Genomic DNA, 22,036 nt, shown 5'->3' with positions numbered 1-22,036 from the left:
GGAACATGGCCATACAGCCCGGAAAACTCACAGCAACCCAGTGATTCTGGCCTTGAAAGCCTTCAACAACACTCACTGTATATACTCGAATATAAGCCGAGTTTTTTCGGCTTATACTCGGGTGAGGGTCCTGGTGGGAAGACGTGGGACTAAAAGAAGGGCTTCTATCATTATTATATTATTATATTTACATTTATTATTTTGCTCCATTTATTATTATTATTATTATTTATTTTATTCTATTATTTCATTTATTATTTTACTTTATTATTATTGGAAGGATATGTAAGCCCATTTACATTGAAGAAAGTTGGAATAATTATTTAATCAGAGTTGGACAGTCTTATCTTAAATTACAGTTTTACGTAAATATTAAAAACATTTAACCTACTGATGTCTCAATTAATGTAATTTTATTGGTATCTATTTTTATTTTTATTTTTGAAATTTACCAGTAGCTGTTGCATTTCCCACCCTCGGCTTATACTCGAGTCAATAGGTTTTCCTGTAGATAAAATTAGGTGCCTCGGCTTATATTCGGGTCGGCTTATACTCGAGTAAATACGGTACTTTGCTTTCTAGACAAAAATCACTGTATACTTGCATGGTTTTATAGTGTCTGACCAGAATGCTATTGATACCACTCAAGCTCACATACAATTGTACTTTTCGAAACTATTGTGCAATGGATTTATTCCATTCATAGTTGTATAATGAAAGTTCCGCAGATGTATCCATTTCACGAGCAGTTGTGTGTTCGTAGATAGCACACAAGTGTAGAATTAGACCTTAATGTCCATCTTATTAACAGTTTAACAGCTGTTGCCTCAACTGGAAGGCCAAATGCGGGGCTGCCTGTTTTTCTCTCTTCAAGTTATTGTCAATATGGCCGGATTGCCATGGCATGTTTTATTGATTTTTGGATCACTGCGCTTCCTTCCTCTTTGCCAATGTTTGCATTCCTCTCATTTCTATAACAGACCCAATTAAACAAGAATGGCATATGAGAGGGTGTTTTTTTGGCCTCGCGCTTATGCATTTCCCAAGGAATTTGGTCATTATGAGGCCAGAATGCTGGAATAGATCAGCTCTGGCTTGTATCTAGCATATTTATATTCCTTAGAAGTCTAACGGAGATCAGAAGGCTAACCAATGTATTAGGACATAAACTTCGATATTCTGGAATATACTCCATTAAGTGCATGAAAAGTACTGCTGAGAAAGGTATATACTTCTGTATAAGCCGCCACTCTAACCAAAGAAGGGGAAGTTTCCTTTTTTTCGATTAGAGTTAATGTACAATACTACTTACATTGACCCATGAATTTTGGAAAATGGAAATCTTCATAACCTTATATTTGGAAAGACATGACCTTGTTAGAAGTCATAATGGAGCCATAACCTCTTGATAAAATGCATGACCTGTCAGAGTCATAACCTTTTAGGAAGATGGCATTTGTGCAAGGCAATCGGGTTACTCGGCTGTTACACTGACGTACCTAGATATTTCTTTGAACTGTTAGGGACAAACATATGCCAATAAACAAAACACACACACATAGCAGAGTATATTTTAGTTGCCAAAAAAAATCGACTCTCCCTTAAAATATATTTGCCTTTAAATCATGTTCTCAAGAGACAAAAATAAGCAGACTTCTTTAAAAGTAACATACTGTATATACTCGAGTATAAGCCTAGTTTTTCAGCCCTCTTTTTAAGACTGAAAAAGCCCCCCTCAGCTTATACTTGGGTGAGGGTCCTGGTTGGCTTATATTTGGGTCAGCTTATACTCAAGAATATGTGTTACATTTATTATTTTTCTCTATTATTGTTGCTACTATTACATTTATTTTACTCTATTTTTATTATTATTAATAATAATTTATTATTTCACTCTGATCTTATTATTATTGCATTTATTATTTTACTCTATTTATTATTACATGTATTATTTTCCAGTAATTATTATTATTATTATTATTATTATTATTGCATGTATTATTTTACTCTATTATTATTAAAAGGATACATAAGCACATTTGCATTGAAGAAGAGAATAATGATTGGATCAGAGTTGGACAGTCTTATCTTAAATTTTGAGCTTTATGTAAATATTCAAAAACATTTAACCTACTGATGCCTCAATTAATGTAATTTTATTGGTATCTATTTTTATTTCTGAAATTTACCACCCTCGGCTTATACTGGAGTCAATGTTTTCTCATTTTTTTTGTGGTAAAATTAGGTGCCTTGGCTTATATCCAAGTAAGCTTATACTCGAGTATATACGGTAATTGGTTTACTCACAAACTTCATGTATTCAGCATACAGATGCTTTGCTTATCAGTTAAGTTACAGATAGGATTTGAAGTAGTTTCTCTGTGTAGGTAACACAAGGCATCTTTCTCGTAATCTACTGTCCATAATCTAAAGCATCTCTCTCTTTTTAGAATCTAATAGAGGCTCTGTCTAGTCTGAAAGTCCAGTTGAATCTGTAAACATACCATTCCTACTGAAATCTAAAGCAAACAGTTCCTACTAGAATCTGAAGCATACTGTTTCTAAAATGGAGTCTGAGTCCTAAATGAGCTCAGGTCTGATCACATGGTTTCCCCCACAACAAAGAGTTAAGGAAAACTGCACACCAATATACACATATACAATACAGTAGGCAATCCGAATTATATACGTAACAAATAACTAGTGGAGGCTTGAGAAGGTTTCTATTCCCAACAATAAATAAGTTGATCCAGGTTTTGGAATAAACTATTTTATGACTAAAATTCTTAGATATATACATATACATATCAAAATATGTATGTTTGTTTATTTGTACTGCAAAGGCTATTTTTGGGTGAAGTGGCCCTCTGTGATGTCACTGGATTGGCTGTTGCTAGGCAAAGGATTGAGCGTTGCTAGGTGGAGTAGCTCTCTGTGATGTCACTGGGAAAGAAATGTCATATGTATGAGCGGAAAGGAGGAAAAAGGAAAGAGAATAGGTGAAATAAAGGAATTGAGAAGGGAGGGGGACAAAGAAAGAGAGAAAGAGGGAAGGAATGAAGAGAAAAGAAAGAAGGAATAAAAACGAGGGCAACAGCCTTTCTAACACCCGGGAAACACTGGGTATATACGCTTGTGAGTATATATAGTACATACGCTAAATATTAGGCTTGTGCATGTTGGGTGAATCGCTTTCCGTTTCTGCTTTTCTGATACTGTAAACCTTCATTAAGACCTGGATTAAAAAAATCATGGATCTTTTCCCTTTGTAGAGGAGTAGACCGGATATAATGCTTCCTTTTTATGTACTGGTAATTTAATTCTATGACAAATATTTCAACGTTTCACTTGGTATTGAATGAAATCTGAAGCGAAGTATCATACTTACTTACAAAATTAATGGTATAATGCAGCTTTCATTATCCTAGCACCCTCTCTATATGCAACGGACTATATCCATGAAGTACAACCATTGCCTTGCTGGCAATTGCAGACCAACGCATCTGAAGGTGTAAATATAATCAAGATCTCTCACCATATAAAATCGGCACTAACCCGACAAACTAAAACCCCATCCTCATGTGTAGGAGAGGAAGGCATGCATGCTTTCTCTCCCATGCCAGCACCAGCAGCACACTATGCAGCTTTCCAAGGCATTTTAAGCAGGCCCAGAAAAGAATGACCTGGAGCTCAGTCGAGCTATCATCCCTGGACTACCTTAAAAATCCCCTCTCTTGCCTGCAAGGCTGCAATCTTCTTTCTGCTCCCGGTTCTGCTTCCTTAAAGTTGTTTCTAATTTCTACTCTAGAGGAAGGAAGATTGCTCTGTTTGCTGGGATTACTATTATTATTAATAATAATTATCTTTTAGAAGTATTTTCTGAAGGAGAAAAACAAGCTAAAAGGGTGTGCATCCCACCCACGATTCCTCGGGTTCCCAACTCCCAGTCAGTCCCACTAAATAAAAAGAATCAGGAAAATAAAGGAAATTCAGAAAGATTCAACTGTGTTGCTGAATAGGAGAGGAGGAGTCGAGATTGGCTCCCGCTTGCTTTTGTTGCAGGTAGGTTTTCGAAGCGGGAGGGCCCTTACCGTTACAGGCTCCCGAAGGTACCGGAAGAAAACAAATCCACTCACAACTCTAATAAATATATCAAGGTCCCTTGGTTTGGAGATTTCATTTGACCATCAGCCATTCCAGGATGTGTATTTCCAAGTTTGCAAATGCAACAGCACAGGTTTCTATAAGTCCCTCGGAAGGCCTTATCTCAGATCAATAAATATGAATGCCAGAGGTGGTTTTGGGCAGAGGTTAATGCCATCATCGCTGTCAAAATCCAGGGATAAATACACAAATAAACTAAGCCCGTGTGTTTCTCTATTAGAACCTAAATTTAATTTGGAATGCATTTTAAGAGACTTTCCTCAGTGGGTGTTACATCATGTTTTTAGATTTAAGGATTTAGCGGCGCATGATACATACATTACTCATAAAGAGATTAATGTTAATTCGCCAGAAAGTATTCCTCGGAGGTTTTTCAAGACCAGTATTTTGAATTCAGATTTAATAACTCAGATGAGAAAATTTAATGGAGTGTGAAGAATTATTGATAAAAACTGGGAGGAAAGGGGCAGTTGTCAGAACAGTATCAAATAATCTCAGGTTTAGAGACTAAGACAAACTCTTACATGTTTTATTGATGTTTGGAAGATGTTATTTAAGCAATGATCCCGATATAAATGGAATCAAATTCTCTTTAAAAGTGACTTGGGGCAAATTAGTTGAACTTTACTCTTTTGGGGTCAAATAAGACCTTTAGAACCATTTAAGATTCTGAAAACATTTCAAAGTGAATTATATACAGTGGAGTTGTCCTTGCAACTTAGTTTTAATGACAGAAGATATATACATCCATTTTTTCCATCTATCTTGTTAAAACTTATATATATATATATTCTTTCAAATCATTTAGACAATCTTTTAAAGGGCTCTTGCAGAAACCCTTATTCGGAGTTAAAAGCTGGGAGAGAGAAAATATTATTGCTATTTATTTATTGCACAAATGTCTACCTGACTGTCCTTCAAAAAGAAACCAAAACAGCTTGCAGCATAAATGGAAAGCAGTTTAGAAAACACGATCAAATTACCAACAAGAGTAAGAACAGCAAAAGACGTTCTTAAACAGCAGGAATAAACCACCATCCAATAAATACAATGGAGGACAGTTTTGCTGGAATTGTCCTCCGGTTGTGTTTCGCAGCTCCATTGTATTTATATAGTGGAATAAGAGCGGGGAATGAATATCCCATATTACAGTCCTTCTTTAAAAAGAAATGCTTGTCTTGGTATTTGGACAAGTCATTGTTGGGAGTTCGGTGAGTTCCACAACCAAAAAACCCTCGTTCCTTATGAATATCCATGATCAAATGCATTGCAAAAATAACTTTGCATATGTTCTGGTTTATTTATTTAGCATGTCAGAAATGGATTAAGGTTAGGGATAGGGTTAGGGTTTGGGTTAGGAGTGGATTGAGGTTATGGTTAGGGTTAGAGTTATCATGTATTTAAAAACACAAAGTTAAAAACTTGGCATTATACTAAATGTCCTTTGACCAGTAGCTGGTCACTTGGAGTTCCTCTGGTGTCGCTGTGAGAAGCTCCGCCATTGTGCATGTGGCAGGGCTCAGGTTGCATTGTAGTAAGTGGTCTGTGGTTTGCTTTTCTCCACACTTGCATGTCATGGACTCCACTTTGTAGCCCCATTTCTTGGTTCTGCATCTCGTGGTGCCAGAGCACGGTCTGTTCAACGCCTTCCAAGTCGCCCAGTCTTCTGAGTGCCCAGGAAGGAGTTTCTCATCTGGTATCAACCATGGATTGAGGTTCCAGGTTTCAACCTGCCACTTTTGGACTCTTGCTTGCGAAGGTGTTCCTGCGAGTATCTCTGTAGATTTTAGGAAGCTATTTCTTGATTTAAGGTGTTGGCATGCTGGCCGATATCCAAACAGAGGATGGGTCAGAGATGTCCATGCCTTGGTCCTCTTATTACTGGCTGCTACTTCCCAGTGGAATACTGGTTAAACAGTATAATTTCTCCAATGGTGTTGGGCATGGACATCCTGTGATAATGCAGCATGTCTCATTAAGAACCACATCCACTTTTTTAATGTGGTGAGATGTATTCCATACTGGGCATGCGTATTCAGCAGCAGAGTAGCAAAGCTCAAGGGCAGATGTCTTCACTGTATCTGGTTGTGATCCCAAGGCTGTGCCAGTCACCTTTCGTATGATATTATTTCTAACACCCACTTTTGCTTGATAGTCAAGCAATGCTTCTTGAAATCCAGAATAGCTCCCAGATATTTTGGTTTGCTTCAATGCTCCAGTGGATTCCTTCCCAATTAATCCTCAGAGCTCGAGATGCTTGTCTGTTCTTAAGATGGAAAGCACATGTCTGCATTTTAGATGGGTTAGGAATCAGCTGGTTTTCCCTGTAATAGGCAGTAAGAACACCTAAAGCTTCAGAGAGCTTCTGTTTGACGATTTCAAAGCTCCCTGTTTGAGCGGTGATGGCATAATCATCAGCATAGATGAAACTCTCTGTCCTTTGTGGCAGTGGCTGGTCAATTGTGTAAATGTTAAACATTGATGGAGCAAGCACACTCCCAATGATAATGATAACATACGATAATAATATACAACAATGATATTGATGTAATAATATATCCGTTATCCATCTGAAAACTGGAGCATTATATTTTCCTCTTTTTGTTGGCTTTTTAGAATTATTATGTGGGACCAGAGAAGACTGGGGAGGGGGGTTGTTAAAGTCAGACTTTGATGCCCAGCAAAGCAATCTACCTCTTCACATAAACAGCATAAGAGATGTAAAATCACAAAAATAGCCACATAAGTGATGCAAAATAAAAGATGTGTGTCTTCCTCATTTCAGGATCATCAAAAAGACATCTTCATGGAGCGTTTGCAGTTCAGACATTGATTTACATTTACTTGATCTGTTGCTTTTTTAGAACCTAAACAGTTCCACTGTTGAGAGAGAAAACCCGCCAACTCTTTGATCAGTTGATCAAGTTATTTTCCTATTCTGACCTATTTTATCACGCAATGAGCACTAGTATATTTTATTTGGTGTCCAGAGTGTTTTCAATAGGGATTAAATTCTCATGTTTTATTTCTACTTGACTTCTAAAACTAAGTTTTGTTTGTGTTTGTATTGTAGGTAGAACTGTGCATATTATTTTAAGTGTTCATTGTACACTCTCTGGTTTCTGCCATTAATTTTGTTTCCTTTCCTTATTTTTCTCTCTTCCAATGTCTTCAGTTGTCTTCTGCCTTGTTGTTTGATGCTGTCTATGCTGTGGTGAATGCGGTGCAAGAACTCAACCGGAGCCAGGAAATCGGCGTGAAACCCTTGTCCTGTGGGTCCGCCCAAATCTGGCAGCATGGCACCAGCTTGATGAACTATCTAAGAATGGTGAGAAGGGATTGGTCATAGATGAATGTGTCAGACTTCCTACTAACCTGAAATAAATGCTTACGGATTTGCAATAATGCAGGATTCATACACAATAGGTCCTCTACATTCACTGGGGTTAGGAGTGCAGAACTCCTACAAACACCTCTCTGTGAATCTCTAGATCAGTGGTGCTCAACCTGTAGGTCCACAGATGTTTTGGCCTTCAACTCCCAGAAAACCCAACAGCTGGTAAACTGGCTGGGATTTCTGGGAGTTGGAGGCCAAAACACCTGGGGACCCACAGGTTGAGAACCACTGATCTAGATGTTGACTGTTGACGGACATCCATGACTTTCCTTCTTACAATCTTGATACACATAGGGATTTTGGATTGAGTAGTTCCCAGAAATCCTAACAGCTGGTAAACTGGCTGGGATTTCTCGGAGTTGTAGGCCAAAACACCTGGGGACCCACAGGTTGAGAACCACTGTTCTAGATGTTGACTGTTGACGGACATCCATGACTTTCCTTCTTACAATCTTGATACACATAGGGATTTTAGATTGAGTAGTTCCCAGAAATCCTAACAACTGGTAAACTGGCTGGGATTTCTGGGAGTTGGAGGCCAAAACACCTGGGGACCCACAGGTTGAGAACCACTGCTCTAGATAATTATCCAGGATAGTCAGCTTTCATCAGACGTTGACCATGGAATCACCTTGGAGGACCTAGAAGTTCTTAGAGATTTAAACATCATTGGAAGTCAACCATAGCATCATACTGGAGAGCAACTATAGAGTCATTCTGGTGGACCTAAAGATTCCCCCAGATTTCAACTCCAATGGAGGACAACTACTATAGAGTCATTCTGGTGGACCTAAAGATTCCTAGGGATTTCAACTCCAATGGTGGGCAACTATAGAGTCTTTCTGGTGGACCTAAAGATTCCTAGGGATTTCAACTCCAATGGTGGGCAACTATAGAGTCTTTCTGGTGGACCTAAAGATTCCTAGGGATTTCAACTCCAATGGTGGGCAACTATAGAGTCATTCTGGTGGACCTAAAGCAATGGCCTCCAGGTTCTGTTGCCTGGCCTTGACCCCATTATAAGCCGAGGGAGGCTTTTTCAGCTCAAAAAAAAAGGGCTGAAAAACTTGTCTTATCTTCGAGTATATACGGTATACTGCTGTTTTGATCCCCAAAGAAGAAAATCTCTAAAATTGAGCTCCTCTCTTGAGTTGAAGGATATTTTCCACCTAAGTTTCACTGCAAGAGTGGGTAACTATGTCATCTATGACCAACAAGAATCCGTTGGTTGACTGCCCAGAAGCTCATGCAGAACTCTGTTGTTCCCAAAGTCTTCTTATCTCTTTGAAGTTCCATCTAAGGCTTAGCCCAGACCTGTGTCCTTGCAGGTTTTACCCAGAAGTTTTATTTAGCTATGCTTTCTGAAACAGCTGCCTATCTTCTAATCTGCTCAATCACTTGTGTCCTGTATTTGCTATCCCTAAAACTTTGTCCCAACTGCTTAATTTTGTTATGAAGATAATGTGAATGCAAGCACTCTTACACAGCACCAAGTATGCCTCGCACAAGCCCAGTCTGGGGCTTTGATTTCCACTTGGGTGAAAACCTTGGACAAGTTAACTTGCTGTGTTCTTAGTAATTCTCCTAGTCAGGGACTTGAGTTGTTGTCTGATTGTCAACGGTGGCAGCAATTAGCGATGCATGGTTTGCTGTGCTTACCTGCTCTTTACACAACAGTGCTCCGTGTTAACATGACACTGGGTGACTTTGTACAATGCCTGGCCATGTAACAACGTCCCTTTGAAACCCCAGGCAACAGAGTCGGAGGTAACACAATTAAGCACTCACAACAGTTCAACTCACAGCTACAGCAATGGAAATAAGGGTCCTGGTAGAAGGCTGATGAAAGAGGCAAGTTGTGAGTTAAGGCAGGATGAAATACCTTGTCACTTTGTCTTTCCAAATCCTTTTTATTAATTACTAGCTTTGCCCGGCCACGCGTTGCTGTGGCTTATGGGAATCCTTTGCTGGCCAGGTGGAATAGCAGTGAATAGCCTTGCAGTCTCAAAGCCTGGCTGCTTCCTGCCTGGGTGAATCCTTTGTTGGGAGGTGTTAGCTGGCCCTGATTGTTTCCTTTCTGGAATTTCCCTGTTTTCAGAGTGTTGCTCTTTATTTACTGTCCTGATTTAAGAGGTTATATTGTTCTGTATTATTATACCACAGTAATTATTATTGAACTGGATTATATGAGGCCCCTTCTACACAGCTGTATAAAATCCACACTGAACTGGATTATACGGCAGTGTGGGCTCAAGATAATCTAGTTCAAAGCAGATACTGTGGATTATCTGCCTTGGCATTCCGGGTTATATAGCTGTGTGAAAGGACCTTGAGTCTAGACTGCCATATAATCCAGTTCAAATCAGTTAATCTGTATTTTATAGGCAGTGTGGAAGAGGCCTAACTGAACTCTGCCTGTCCCCTGGGCGCCATTGTGGCTGAGAGGGTTGCTAGGAGACTAAGGGGGCGGGGCCTACCCTTCTGACAGGCAGCCGGGGGGGAAATCAGCTCTTCCTCATCCTCTAATTTGGACTATATTTTTCTAGGGTTTTTTGTTTGAAAGACATAGATTGGATGACGATGCCTTTTGTGGCCAAATTTGGTGTGATTTGGTTCAGTGGTTTTGTTGTTTACTCGGTCCCAAAAATGTACATTACATTTTTATATATTTAGAAGAGTAAACAGATCTATGAGTAAACAATAAACAGTCCTTACAAAATCAATATAAAAACGTCATACAGTAGAGTCTCGCTTATCCAACATTCTGGATTATCCAACGCATTTTTGTAGTCAATGTTTTCAATCCATTGTAATATTTTTGTGCTAAATTTGTAACTACAGTAATTATTACATAGCCTTACTGCGTATTAAACTACTTTTTCTGTCAAATTTGTTGTAGAACATGATGTTTTGGTGCTTAATTTGTAAAATCATAACCTAATTTAATGTTTAATAGGCTTTTCCTTAATCTCTCCTTATTATCCAGCATATTCACTTATCCAACGTTCTGCCTGCCCGTTTACGTTGGATAAGCGAGACTCTACTGTATATAGTAAACCAGTACTGATATTCACCCAACACCTTCACCTTAATCTTCTCAGTTCATCATCTTTATTGTCTGCTCATATATTCTTAGCCGCATATATCTAAGTTAGTTTTAACATCAAATCAGTACATGTTCTATATTAATCTAATGGTCCTAAATCCTGTGGCGTTATCAACTTGTATTCAGCTAAATGTATTTGATTGCTTTCAGGCTCTGCCCCAGGTTAACAAATAATCAGAGCCGGTCCAACAATGAGGCGAATTAAGCGGTTGCTTCGGGCGCCAAACATACGGGGGCGCAGTCGAGACTGCTTTTTCTGTTGATTTGTTGTATAACATGATGTTTTAGTGCTTAATTTGTAAAATCTTAATGTAGTTTGATGTTTAATAGGTTTTTCCTTAATCCCTCTTTATTATCCAACATTTTCGCTTATCCAACACTTTTATTTTTCAGTGGGGGGGGTCGCCAAAATTCTGTTCACCTACACTTTAAAAATACCTAGGGCCGGCTCTGCAAATAATAAGTTGCGGTTCTCTCAGATTTATTATTATTATTATTATTATTATTATTATTATTATTATTACATGCATTTATACCTCGCCCTTCTCCCCGAGGGGACTTACATTCTGCCACAAGGGCCAGCAACAAGTATACTATAAAACAAAACAATTAAAACATGATAAAAAGTATACAAAAATTAAAACGCTGCAAGGCAGCGATATTGCACCATCCTCAGTCATTCAATACTGCTACAATTACAGATTTGCAACCCGATTACATCAGCCAATGAGCTTATTCGCTGAATGCCAAATTTCCCAAATCATATCTCTTTGATATACATACACAGACACCTTATCACGTTTGAAGCAAGGAAATAATGACCAAATAGTATCCCATGTCAAAACCTCTTGCATTTCTCCATAGCATGCCTATTTCATGGTATGGAGATATGCAGAATGGCAACCTTCTGTTATGAACGGCCACCATTCCAAGATATTATCTGAAATCTATTCTGGGATGTATTTTTGTGGTTAAAGGGGGCTTTCAGTGAATCAGATCCATGTCCAGAGTACTTAGCTTGAAACGAAATGTGGTAACAGTCCCTATTTGGCGCTGCAACTCACCCTCTCTTGGACAGGTAGAATTGGAAGGTCTCACCGGCCACATAGAGTTCAACAGCAAAGGCCAGCGGTCCAACTATGCCCTGAAAATCCTGCAGTATACGAGGAACGGCTTCCGACAGGTAAGGAGACATCTTCCTCTTCTAGGACTCTTTATAACCAATTTTGATTCAGGTTGGTTTGCCCTGCAGTGGTGTTGTGCTGTTGTCACGTTTCCCATATCTTTTCAATTCCTTCTTAATGAATTGTCAGCTCTTCTTTCATTCCGGTTATGAGCTGGGTAATTATTCCCACTCCTTATCCTCTTGTTGCTATGTGCCTTCACGTTATGGAAGACCTATTAGAGCTAAATGTATTCAAAGAAGGTTTATTATTGTCTTCGTCGGCTGAGATAGTAGGAGCTACGAGAGTTGAATGAAAAGTAATGCCTCCACCTTCGTTACTTGGGTTTGGATGGGAATATTTTAATAAATCAAACGCAGAAATAATCCTTAGAATGTGCTCTTTAACTACCACTATTCCCTTTTCCACATAATCACCAGACAATTGGATATTTATTTATTTTTTTATTACAACATTTATATCCCGCCCTTCTCACCCGAGAGGGGATTCAGGGCGGCTTACAATAAACACACATATAAAAATTATACAATACACTATAAATCAAATTAAAAATTATTAACTTACGTCAACATTCATAAAAAACATTCTAAAATACAAAAGGGTGTGTTCAAATTCAAAAGGCTGGGTCTGTCAATTGAGTTCTGGCGTACATAATAATAATTGGCGCTGCTAATTCTTATTCAAATACATTTCTGCCAACAATGAACAAGTTTTCTGAAGCCGTCACGGAAGAAGTCGACACTCTGTTTCCACAACCAACATCTCACAGGACCCATCGTACACAGATCTTCCGATAGCCTAGCAAAGCAATAATGTGACCCATACATTTTTTTTTGAAATGCCAATTATGCTTGAAATTTCTCTCTGAATGATACAACAATTGTCCTGAATCAATCTTGTCAACATTTTGCTTGTGAAACTCAGTGGTTGCTGTCACAGGACGTCCAACTCTTTGTTACTGAAGTCAGGTGTTCCCACCTCAACATCTTTGAACTTACTCGCCCAATGAAGCACAGTACTCACATCAACACAATCACCACAAACAGCTTGCATTCTCTGATGAATCTCCTTTTGGAGTGACACCTTCTGCTGTCAAGAATTCAATGACAGCGGGTCCTTAAGTCATATTGACCGACCGTCTGCACAGGGTTCCATACTTGGCACTTTAACAACACAACTGTTCAATGCTAAGGCTTCCCACCAAATGGAACTGTAGAGGAGAGTCTACTGAACAAGCCAGTACCTGCTGCAGACCAGGACTGCCATCTGTTGAGGAGTTATGAAGGTGGAGGCATTACTTTTCATTCAACCCTCGTACTATGGATGAATTAAAATTCGAACTATGGTCTGTTGGAAACCTTATCCAGCATTCAAACCCCTCCAATACTCTGCCTCTTCCCTACCCCTAAATAAAACTAAATACATGTACAGATTGTTGTGTATTTTGTTAGGTGAAGTTTCCAAAGCAGGAAAGTTTATGAGGATATATCTATAGTAGGACCCAGATTTTGAAATGCTTTCCAAGAGAAAGCCAAGCTTGCTTGCACGTTGGCTGTTACTTATGGAGCATGTAAATTTATTTATTTTATTTACAGCATTTATATTCTGCCCTTCTCACCCCGAAGGGGACTCAGGGCGGATCACATTACACATATAGGCAAACATTCAATGCCTTTTAACATAGAACAAAGACAAGACAAACATAGGCTCCGAGCAGGCCTCGAACTCATGTCCTCCTGGTCAGAGTGATTCATTGCAGTTAATTGCAGCTGGCTTGCTCTCCCGCCTGCGCAACAGCCCGGGCCTTCTTCCAAACTTTGGTGCCTAAAGAGATTGTCATTTCTTCCAGGGCTCCTCTGCTCATTTTATAAGCTGTTTCAAAGAAGAAAGTCTGTATTTCATACACGTTGTGTTGACAATCAAATAGTGTACTTCTCAGCTAGTAGTTCCTTAAGAGAAACCATTGTGCATTTTGGGATAAGGTTTTGGAGAATCTAGAGCACACCACTCCTTATGAGGTGGGAGGATTGGAAAAGCTGGGGCATCATATTAGAACAGTGGCTGGTTTTTTGGTACCAAAGAAAGTGTGGTGGTGTAGACAAAATTGAAGCTCTGCAACATCATGAAAACGAGCAAGTTTACAAGGCTGCTGCAATTCTCATCGAGAAATACTTTTCTGGAGAGGAGAAAGATGAAGATGAGAACATTGTTCCCGAACCTATACCTGATGGATATGCCTACCAGATTCAAGATGATACTGGTGCCTTCTGAAGTTGTCTGAAGTTATGACAACTTTGAGGACCACACAGCAGCTCTCCATCTTGGAGACTTTCCCAGGGAAAGGGCTACAATTGCGCTCTTTTGGGGGCTTCTGATAATGAACAAACAAAGGCCAGATGCTGCCTCTTTCTTGCTGTCTTCCTTCGCTCCAAGCAAAGACGTATCGCCTTCTTAGGATGTCTCTCTCTGGAGGTAAGTTAAGCAGCAGGCGCATCTGTGGAATTAGCAGCGTACGATGGCCTACAGAGCCGATCCATCTTTGTTTCCTTTTATTCACGAAGCTCTTTATCCTTCCAGCTTAACAAGTGCCGGCTTTCAGAGAAGGGCTTTTGGGACGGAATTATAAAAATTGGCTTGGTTGCCCAAGATTGTCTGCCGCTTCCATAATCCTTTAAGCAGAATGTAGCCAAAGTGGCTTGTTCTCAAGAAAACTTCCATTCTCCCCTCCTCTGCTCCTCATCTTAGTTAGGACTGTACAATTTCGCGTCTGCTTCTCTAGATATCTGTCAGAGTAATTCGCAGCGTAGCAGCAGTTGTATGTTGTCAATGGAGCGCAGAATGAAGAGACGTCAGAGACGATGGTAAAAATATATACAAAGCTTTACTGTACAAGACAAACAGACTTGCAGACGAACACTCTAGGCAGACACAACTCAGAACAGAGCAAGATCTCAACTGATGCAATCAGTAATGTACAAACACACTTGTGTCTGGACACTTCCCAGGTTCCAGCCACACATCAAGGTCAACACAGCTTCTCAGTACAGTAGAGTCTCACTTATCCAACATAAACGGGCCGGCAGAACGTTGGATAAGCAAATATGTTGGATAATAAGGAGAGATTAAGGAAAAGCCTATTAAACATCAAATTAGGTTATGATTTTACAAATTAAGCACCAAAACATCATGTTATACAACACATTTGGCAGAAAAACTAGTTCAATATGCAGTAATGCTATGTAGTAATTACTGTATTTAGGAATTTAGCACCAAAATATCACAATGTATTGAAAACATTGACTACAAAAATGCGTTGGATAATCCAGAACATTGGATAAGCGAGTGTTGGATAAGTGAGACTCTACTGTAATTAACTCTATACAGACTATAGCATACTCTGGATGATGCAATCAGTATGCAATACATGCCAGACACAAATTTCATTTAAACACTACCAATACACAAATCCCACTTTAACAATGTGTCTTTCGGGTTAGTATTTATTGGAGTCCTAGCCTTCATTTCCCTGCCAACCTAGCAGTTCAAAAACATGCCAATGTGAGTAGATCAATAGGTACCGCTCTGGTGGGAAGGTAACGGCGCTCCATGCAGTCATGCCTATGGCCACATGACCTTGGAGGTGTCTATGGACAATGCCGGCTCTTCGGCTTAGAAATGGAGATGAGCACCAACCCCCAGAGTCAGACATGACTGGACTTAACGTCAGGACAAACTTTTACCTTTACTAGCCTTCATTTTAAAACCATGGATAAGGTTCTAGGTGTCATGGTTTAAGGAACTATGGGAGCTGAAGTACAAAACACTTGAAGGTCCAACCCATTCCTCTAGATCAGTGGTTCTCAAACTGTGGGTCCCCAGTTGTTTTGGCCTTCAGCTGGGATTTCTGAGAGTTATAGGCCAAAAACATCTGAGGACCTACATATTGAGAACTACTGCAAACACTGTAAAAAAATGCAGTTTGATGCTGTTTTATCTGCCTTGGCTCATGAGAATGGTATGAGGGCTGAATGAAAAGTAATGCCTCCACCTTCGTTACTTCGGTTTGGATGGGAATATTTTAATAAATCAAATACAGAACTAATCCTGAGAATGTGCTCTTTAACTACCACTATTCACTTTTCCACATAATCACCAGACAATTGGATACATTTCTGCCAACGATGAACAAGTTTTCTGAAGTTATCACGGAAGAAGTCGACACTCTGTTTCCGCAACCGTCATCTCACAGGATCCATAGTGCACAGATCTTCCGGTAGCCAAGCAAAGCAATAATGTGACCCACACGTTCTTGTGAAATGCCGATTATGGTTGAAATTTCTTGAGTGATACGATGATCGTCCTGAATCAATCTGTCAACCTTTTGCTTGTGAAATTCGGTGGTTTCTGTCACAGGACATCCACGCTTTGTTAGTCACACAAGTCAGATGTTCCCACTTCAACATCTTTAAACTTACCCGCCCAGCGACGCACAGGACTCACATCAACACAATCACCATAAACAGTTTGCATTCTCTGATGAATCTCCTTTGGGGTGACACCTTCTGTTGTCAAGAATTCAATGACTGCACATTGCTTAAGTCGCATTGACTGACCCTCTGTGCAGGGTTCCATACTTTGCACTTTAACAACACAACCGTTCAATGCTAAGGCTTTTTACCAAATGGAACTGTAGAGGAGAGTCTACTGAACAGGCCTGTACCTGCCTCATACTAGTACTGCCATCTGTTGAGGAGTTACGATGGTGGAGGCATTACTTTTCATTCAAGTTTGGTGAGGCACCAGCACTCTTTAGCAGTGAAAACTAAAGATCCTCTACAAGAGTGGCTCTCAACCTGTGGGTGTTTTGGCCTACAACTCCCAGAAATCCCAGCCAGTTTACCAGCTGTTAGGATTTCTTGAAGGCCACATATCCGGGGACCCACAGGTTGAGAACCATTGCTCTAAAACTACAACATCCATGAAACCATAGCACTGAGCCATGGCATTTCAAATGGGGTCAAACTCTATTAATCCTACAATGTAAAAATGCACCATCTCTCAGCAAGACAGTCTGTCGCTCCAGGATAAAATATTTCTTTAAATGGCCCGATTTCCCTTGTGCTGGCCAGTCCTTGGGTGGAGATGTGGGCCATGAAGGACTCGGATCGTGGGAAATGTACCCAATCCTCCCTTTGGTTCCTGAGATTCTTCAAAATATTCCCTAGACTTCGTCGCATTCTAACGTTTTTAGACATAAAGATGAGGAGCTTGGATTGAAAATGACATGGAAATGGAAATTCTCAGAGTGGCGAATTCTGCAGACGGCCTCAAAATTTATGACTTTGTTACGCTTACAACGAATCACCAGATACACGGCTCTTTGACAACCAATTGCTCATTGCTCTGTGGCAGAGGACGTGCTTTGCATGCAGACGGCCCCAAATTCGGCACTTGGCATCGCCAGTTAAAAGGATCTCAATTAAATCTATGTTGGGAAAGACCCTTCTCTGCCCGAGTCTCTGGGCAGCTACTGGACCGATAATCCGACTCATTTTAGGCCATTTCCTGTTTTGCAAATATACCTTTCCCAATATATTTGAATATTCGAGGTAGATTTGTACAAGTTGGGGAACAGATGCTAGAGACTTAAGCTACTGTTATAATACTGGTTGAATATTTCTAATGGGAGGCCCGGTGGCACAGTTGGTTAAACCGCGGAGCCACTGAACTTGCTGACCAAAAAGTTGGCGGTTCGAATCCGGGGAGGAGAGTGAGCTCCCATTGTTAGCTCCAGCTTCTGTCAACCTAGCAGTTCGAAAACATGCAAATGTGAGTAGATCAATAAGTACTGCTCTGGTGGGAAGGTAACAGTGCTCCATGTGTTCATGCTGGCCACATGACCTTGGAGGTGTCTATGGACAACGCTGGCTCCTCGGCTTGGAAAAGGAGATCAGCACCAAACCTTAGAGTTGGACATGACTTAATGTTAGGAGAAAACCTTTTCCTTTAGCTTTAATGCAAAATGCTAGAGACAAGACGCATATTGGATTTTTTATATTTAGATTTTGCAATATTTGCATAATAATAATAATAATAATAATACAGTAGAGTCTCACTTATCCAACATAAACGGGCCAGCAGAATGTTGGATAAGCGAATATGTTGGATAATAAGGTGGCACTAAGGAAAAGCCTATTAAACATCAAATTAGGTTATGATTTTACAAATGAAGCACCAAAACATCATGTTGAACAACAAATTTGACAGAAAAAGTACTTCAATACGCAGTAATGCTATGATGTAATTACTGTATTTACGAATTTAGCACCAAAATATCATGATGTATTGAAAACATTGACTACAAAAATGGCTTGGATAATCCAGAAACTTGGATAAGCGAGGCTTGGATAAGTGAGACTCTATTGTATTTGAATAATAATAATAATAATAATAATAATAATAATAATACGTTTATTTATATCTCACCTCCATCTCCCCTGAAGGGGACTCAGGGCGGCTTACAGCAAAATCAAATACAAAGCAATAAAATATGAAACATCAAAGAACAATAAAACCAATAACAAAATATACACAAAAACCGGGGGGGAAACACAACGTGGTATTAAAACATCGAGTTAAAAACAATGAGGTTGCAATAGTGGATAAGCAGGGTGCACATTATGAATAACAAATTTGTAAATAGATAAAGTGCAATAGATTCATTACACATAGCTTCATACACATCATGGGATATTTTGAAGATGGGTCGGCTTATACTCGAGTATATACGGTAATTTGACATTTAATAGGCTTTTCCTCAATCCCTCCTTATTTTTGCTTATCCAACGTTCTGCCGGCCTGTTTATGTTGGATAAGTGAGACCCTACTGTACATGGAAAGCCTTGCTGCCAGAGTCCCATCTGTCCAATGAGGACAGCTGCAAATTCAGGTTGTAAAAAAATAAGCCTTTCCCTTTCCATCCTAATTGGAATTGTGCGATTCACTCCGTTATGTGCCAAGAAATTCGCAAAATCCTGTGCCAAGCAAAGAATGGATTCGGCAACCTGTGTAAATTTTGCAAACTGATAATATATCTCCTCGAATGGTGCAATTTGTCTTCCATCTTCTAGTCACCGATGCTCCACTTTGGCACTGCAGGTAGTTGGCACGGCTTCATAACAGCTAGCATTTCTGTAACTTCACCTGTGCTGGAAATTTTGCTAGAAAACACCAGACTCGGAGGATATTTGCTATTCTGTATCACAGCTTCTCCACATTTTTCACACAGAGCCTTGCAGACCTAACGGTTGACTTGCTTGCCCATTAACTCGTGTTCATTCTCAGTGGTCAAGCCACACCAAGAATGAAAAAGCTGGGAAGAATGTCTTTCCATGGCTTTTAATGTTCCGATTTCTCGTCTTCCTCGAGGCCTGTCAGTCAGCAAAACACAGCCCAGCGTCGTCTGTTCAAACTGTAGCCTGGTTGCCTCTGGAGCCTATCAAATTATTAATAACAACATTATAATGCTTTACATATTCAAAGCACTGAATAAACACAAGCTATGTGCGGCGGCTGTTATGCATTGCTGTGACTTAAATAATGCAGGTAGCTCATAAGTAATGGAGGAAGGAGGATACTGCGGAGAGAGAGATGGATTTTAGTCTGAGCTTTAAAATAACATGAAATGTTAAGAGGGATGCCACACAGGAAGAGCTTGGTGCCTCTTTCACATATGATATTTTCTGTTTCCAATGATAATTCCAATGTACTGAGAGTTAGTATTAGGGTTAGAGTTATATGGTGAGTTTAATAAATGGGGCCGCGGTTGCGCAGTGGGTTAAACCCTTGTGCCGGCTGAACTGCTGACCTGAAAGTCAGTGGTTTGAATCCACAAACCATGGGTGAGCTCCCATCTGTTAGCTCTAGCTTCCCATATGGGGAAATGAGAGAAGCTTCCCAGCAGGATGGTGACATATCCGGGCGTCCCCTGTTAAAAACTGAAATAGGAGAATACACAAAAAAGTATAGACTTACTACAAAAGAGACAAAACTTCAATTCCTGAGTATACTAAAGCTATCAAATATTAGAAGAATTAGGGAAGGCAAACTCTTGCAGTACAGGATTTGTGGGCATTTTCTTTCCACACATTGCTTGCCTCGTTCTTGTAGACAGTCGATTATCTCACACCAGAAGTGGCTTGCAGTATGTTCGCTTCTGACACAATATTATTTTTATTATTTTTATTATTTTTATTATTTTTATTATTTTGAAAAAATAATAATGGGTTTTCAACCTTCAATCTTCCAACTGTTTTGGATTTCAACCCCCAGAAATCTCTAGTATGACCGATAATGGTGGATTCTGGGAAGTGAAGTCCAAAGAAAGTGGTTCCCAAACTATGGTCTTTCAGGTGTTTGGGATTCCAGCTCCCAGAATCCCTTACCATTAGTCAAAGCAGCTGGAACTTCAAGGAGGTAAAGTTGCAAACACGTGGAAGTTTTTGAAGCATCGATGTAAGGTTTGCCTCTTGTATTTCCTGAACCCATTGAAAATTTCAGTTGCACAACACACGCATGTATACATACATAGACACCAAATGGGACAAGCTCCTAACAGCAGAATATGTCACATGTGGTTCTTGACATCCTGATTCACTGAAGAAAGGGCATGAAACTTTGAATTTTTGTCCCAATACATTAGCTGGGTCAAAAACATACCTCATATGTCTTTTGGGAGGGGTGGGGTCTCTATCTCTATTGAGTCCCCTTGGGGAGATAGGGCGGAATACAAATAAAGTTTTATTATATTATTATTATTATATTATTATTATTATTATCTCAACTATGTTTTATCAGCACAAGAAAAAACATAGTTAAAGGTAAAGGTTTTCCCCTGACATTAAGTCCAGTCGTGTCCAACTCTGGGGGTTGGTGCTCATCTCCATTTCTAAGCTGAAGAGCCGGCGTTGTCCGTAGACACCTCCAAGGTCATGTGGCCAGCAATACCTTCTCGCCGGAGCAGTACCTATTAATCTACTCACATTTGCATGTTTTTGAACTGCTAGGTTGGCAGAAGCTGGGGCTAACAGCAGGAGCTCATCCTGCTCCCTGGATTCGTACCACTGACCTTTCGACCAGCAAGTTCAGCAGCTCAGTGATTTAACCTGTTGTGCCACCAGGGGCTCCTAAGCAGAGTTTTACCTTGCTGAAATTTGGAGACAACTCATTGGGTGACAATGATGTAGACTGTTTCCATTGTTGGCCCAGTTCTTTGGCAAAGTCGTAATTAAACATGACTCTGAGGTCTAAAATTGACAGGGTGGGTTTTTCTTCAAAACTGTCTATCATCAATCAGCTCCGCATCACCCTGGTTAATTGGTGATCTTCTGACCCTCACCAAGTCTCCTCCATCAGACTGCTCGCTCTCGTTCGGAAAAGCAGTACAGACTCAATGACATCTGCTGAAGTCAGTGGTTTAAAGATTTATTCATTATGTACAAAGATATTTACAAACAGCAAAGTCCATTGCTAGAAGCAGACATGCATCTCCTCCTTGCCGCTCGGCTCGGCACACAACGGATAAGAAACACATTCCACAGTCCGAAGGAAGAACCGTCCTCCCAGGCTGAAAATCATGTCGAATAGGCTGCAGCAGGCTGTCAATCAAAACTGGCTTGCTGCTAACTGTTTCGTTGCTGAAACACACACTTGCAAAACAGCAAAAACGCTTGATTCACATTTCATACACACACAACAATAATCCAACAAAAATGGCTTATCTAGTTTGATGAAGATTAAATGTGATGCCCAGTTTGGGACACCCCTTAGAACGGAATGCAGAATTTGCCATAATATGGAGGAAAACAACTTGGAAACTCAGCAGGGATGAAAGGACCTTCTCTCCTCTGTTCCTCTTAGTAGCAAAATGCATCAGGGACCTGAATTTGTGACCCATGCTTCTCAAATTATCCTTTCTTTTTCTCCTTCACCGTCATTCCCTGGGAGAAATTCCAAGGCTATTATTTTAAAATAGATATAATTAGGAGCTGTTTGGCTGCACTCACCGCAGCCTCCCTTGGGAGAATCTAGTTTTTGTCTCGGAAACCTGCCGCTCCCAAGGGTCAAATTAGCTGACTGCTATTAAAGGTTAGTCAAAGCATGGCTGCAACCTGTTTGAAGAGTTCT

The 22,036-nt window shown here is 40.0% G+C and overlaps 1 protein-coding gene across 5 annotated transcripts in view; it reads left to right on the top strand.

Moving 5' to 3' along the window:
- Positions 1 to 22,036, top strand: part of grik4 (glutamate ionotropic receptor kainate type subunit 4) — a 611,856-nt gene that overhangs the window by 499,786 nt on the left and 90,034 nt on the right. For all 5 annotated transcript variants that reach the window (XM_062961032.1, XM_003222804.4, XM_062961034.1 and 2 more), the window contains 2 exons: positions 7,340 to 7,492; positions 11,746 to 11,850. In XM_062961032.1, the coding sequence (XP_062817102.1) occupies positions 7,340 to 7,492; positions 11,746 to 11,850 (258 nt within the window). The remainder of the gene's footprint in view (positions 1 to 7,339; positions 7,493 to 11,745; positions 11,851 to 22,036) is intronic.

Source organism: Anolis carolinensis, unplaced genomic scaffold (genome assembly GCF_035594765.1).
Source record: "Anolis carolinensis isolate JA03-04 unplaced genomic scaffold, rAnoCar3.1.pri scaffold_8, whole genome shotgun sequence".
NCBI classification, from domain to species: Eukaryota; Metazoa; Chordata; class Lepidosauria; order Squamata; family Dactyloidae; genus Anolis; species Anolis carolinensis.
This window is presented reverse-complemented; position numbering and strand designations above follow the sequence as displayed.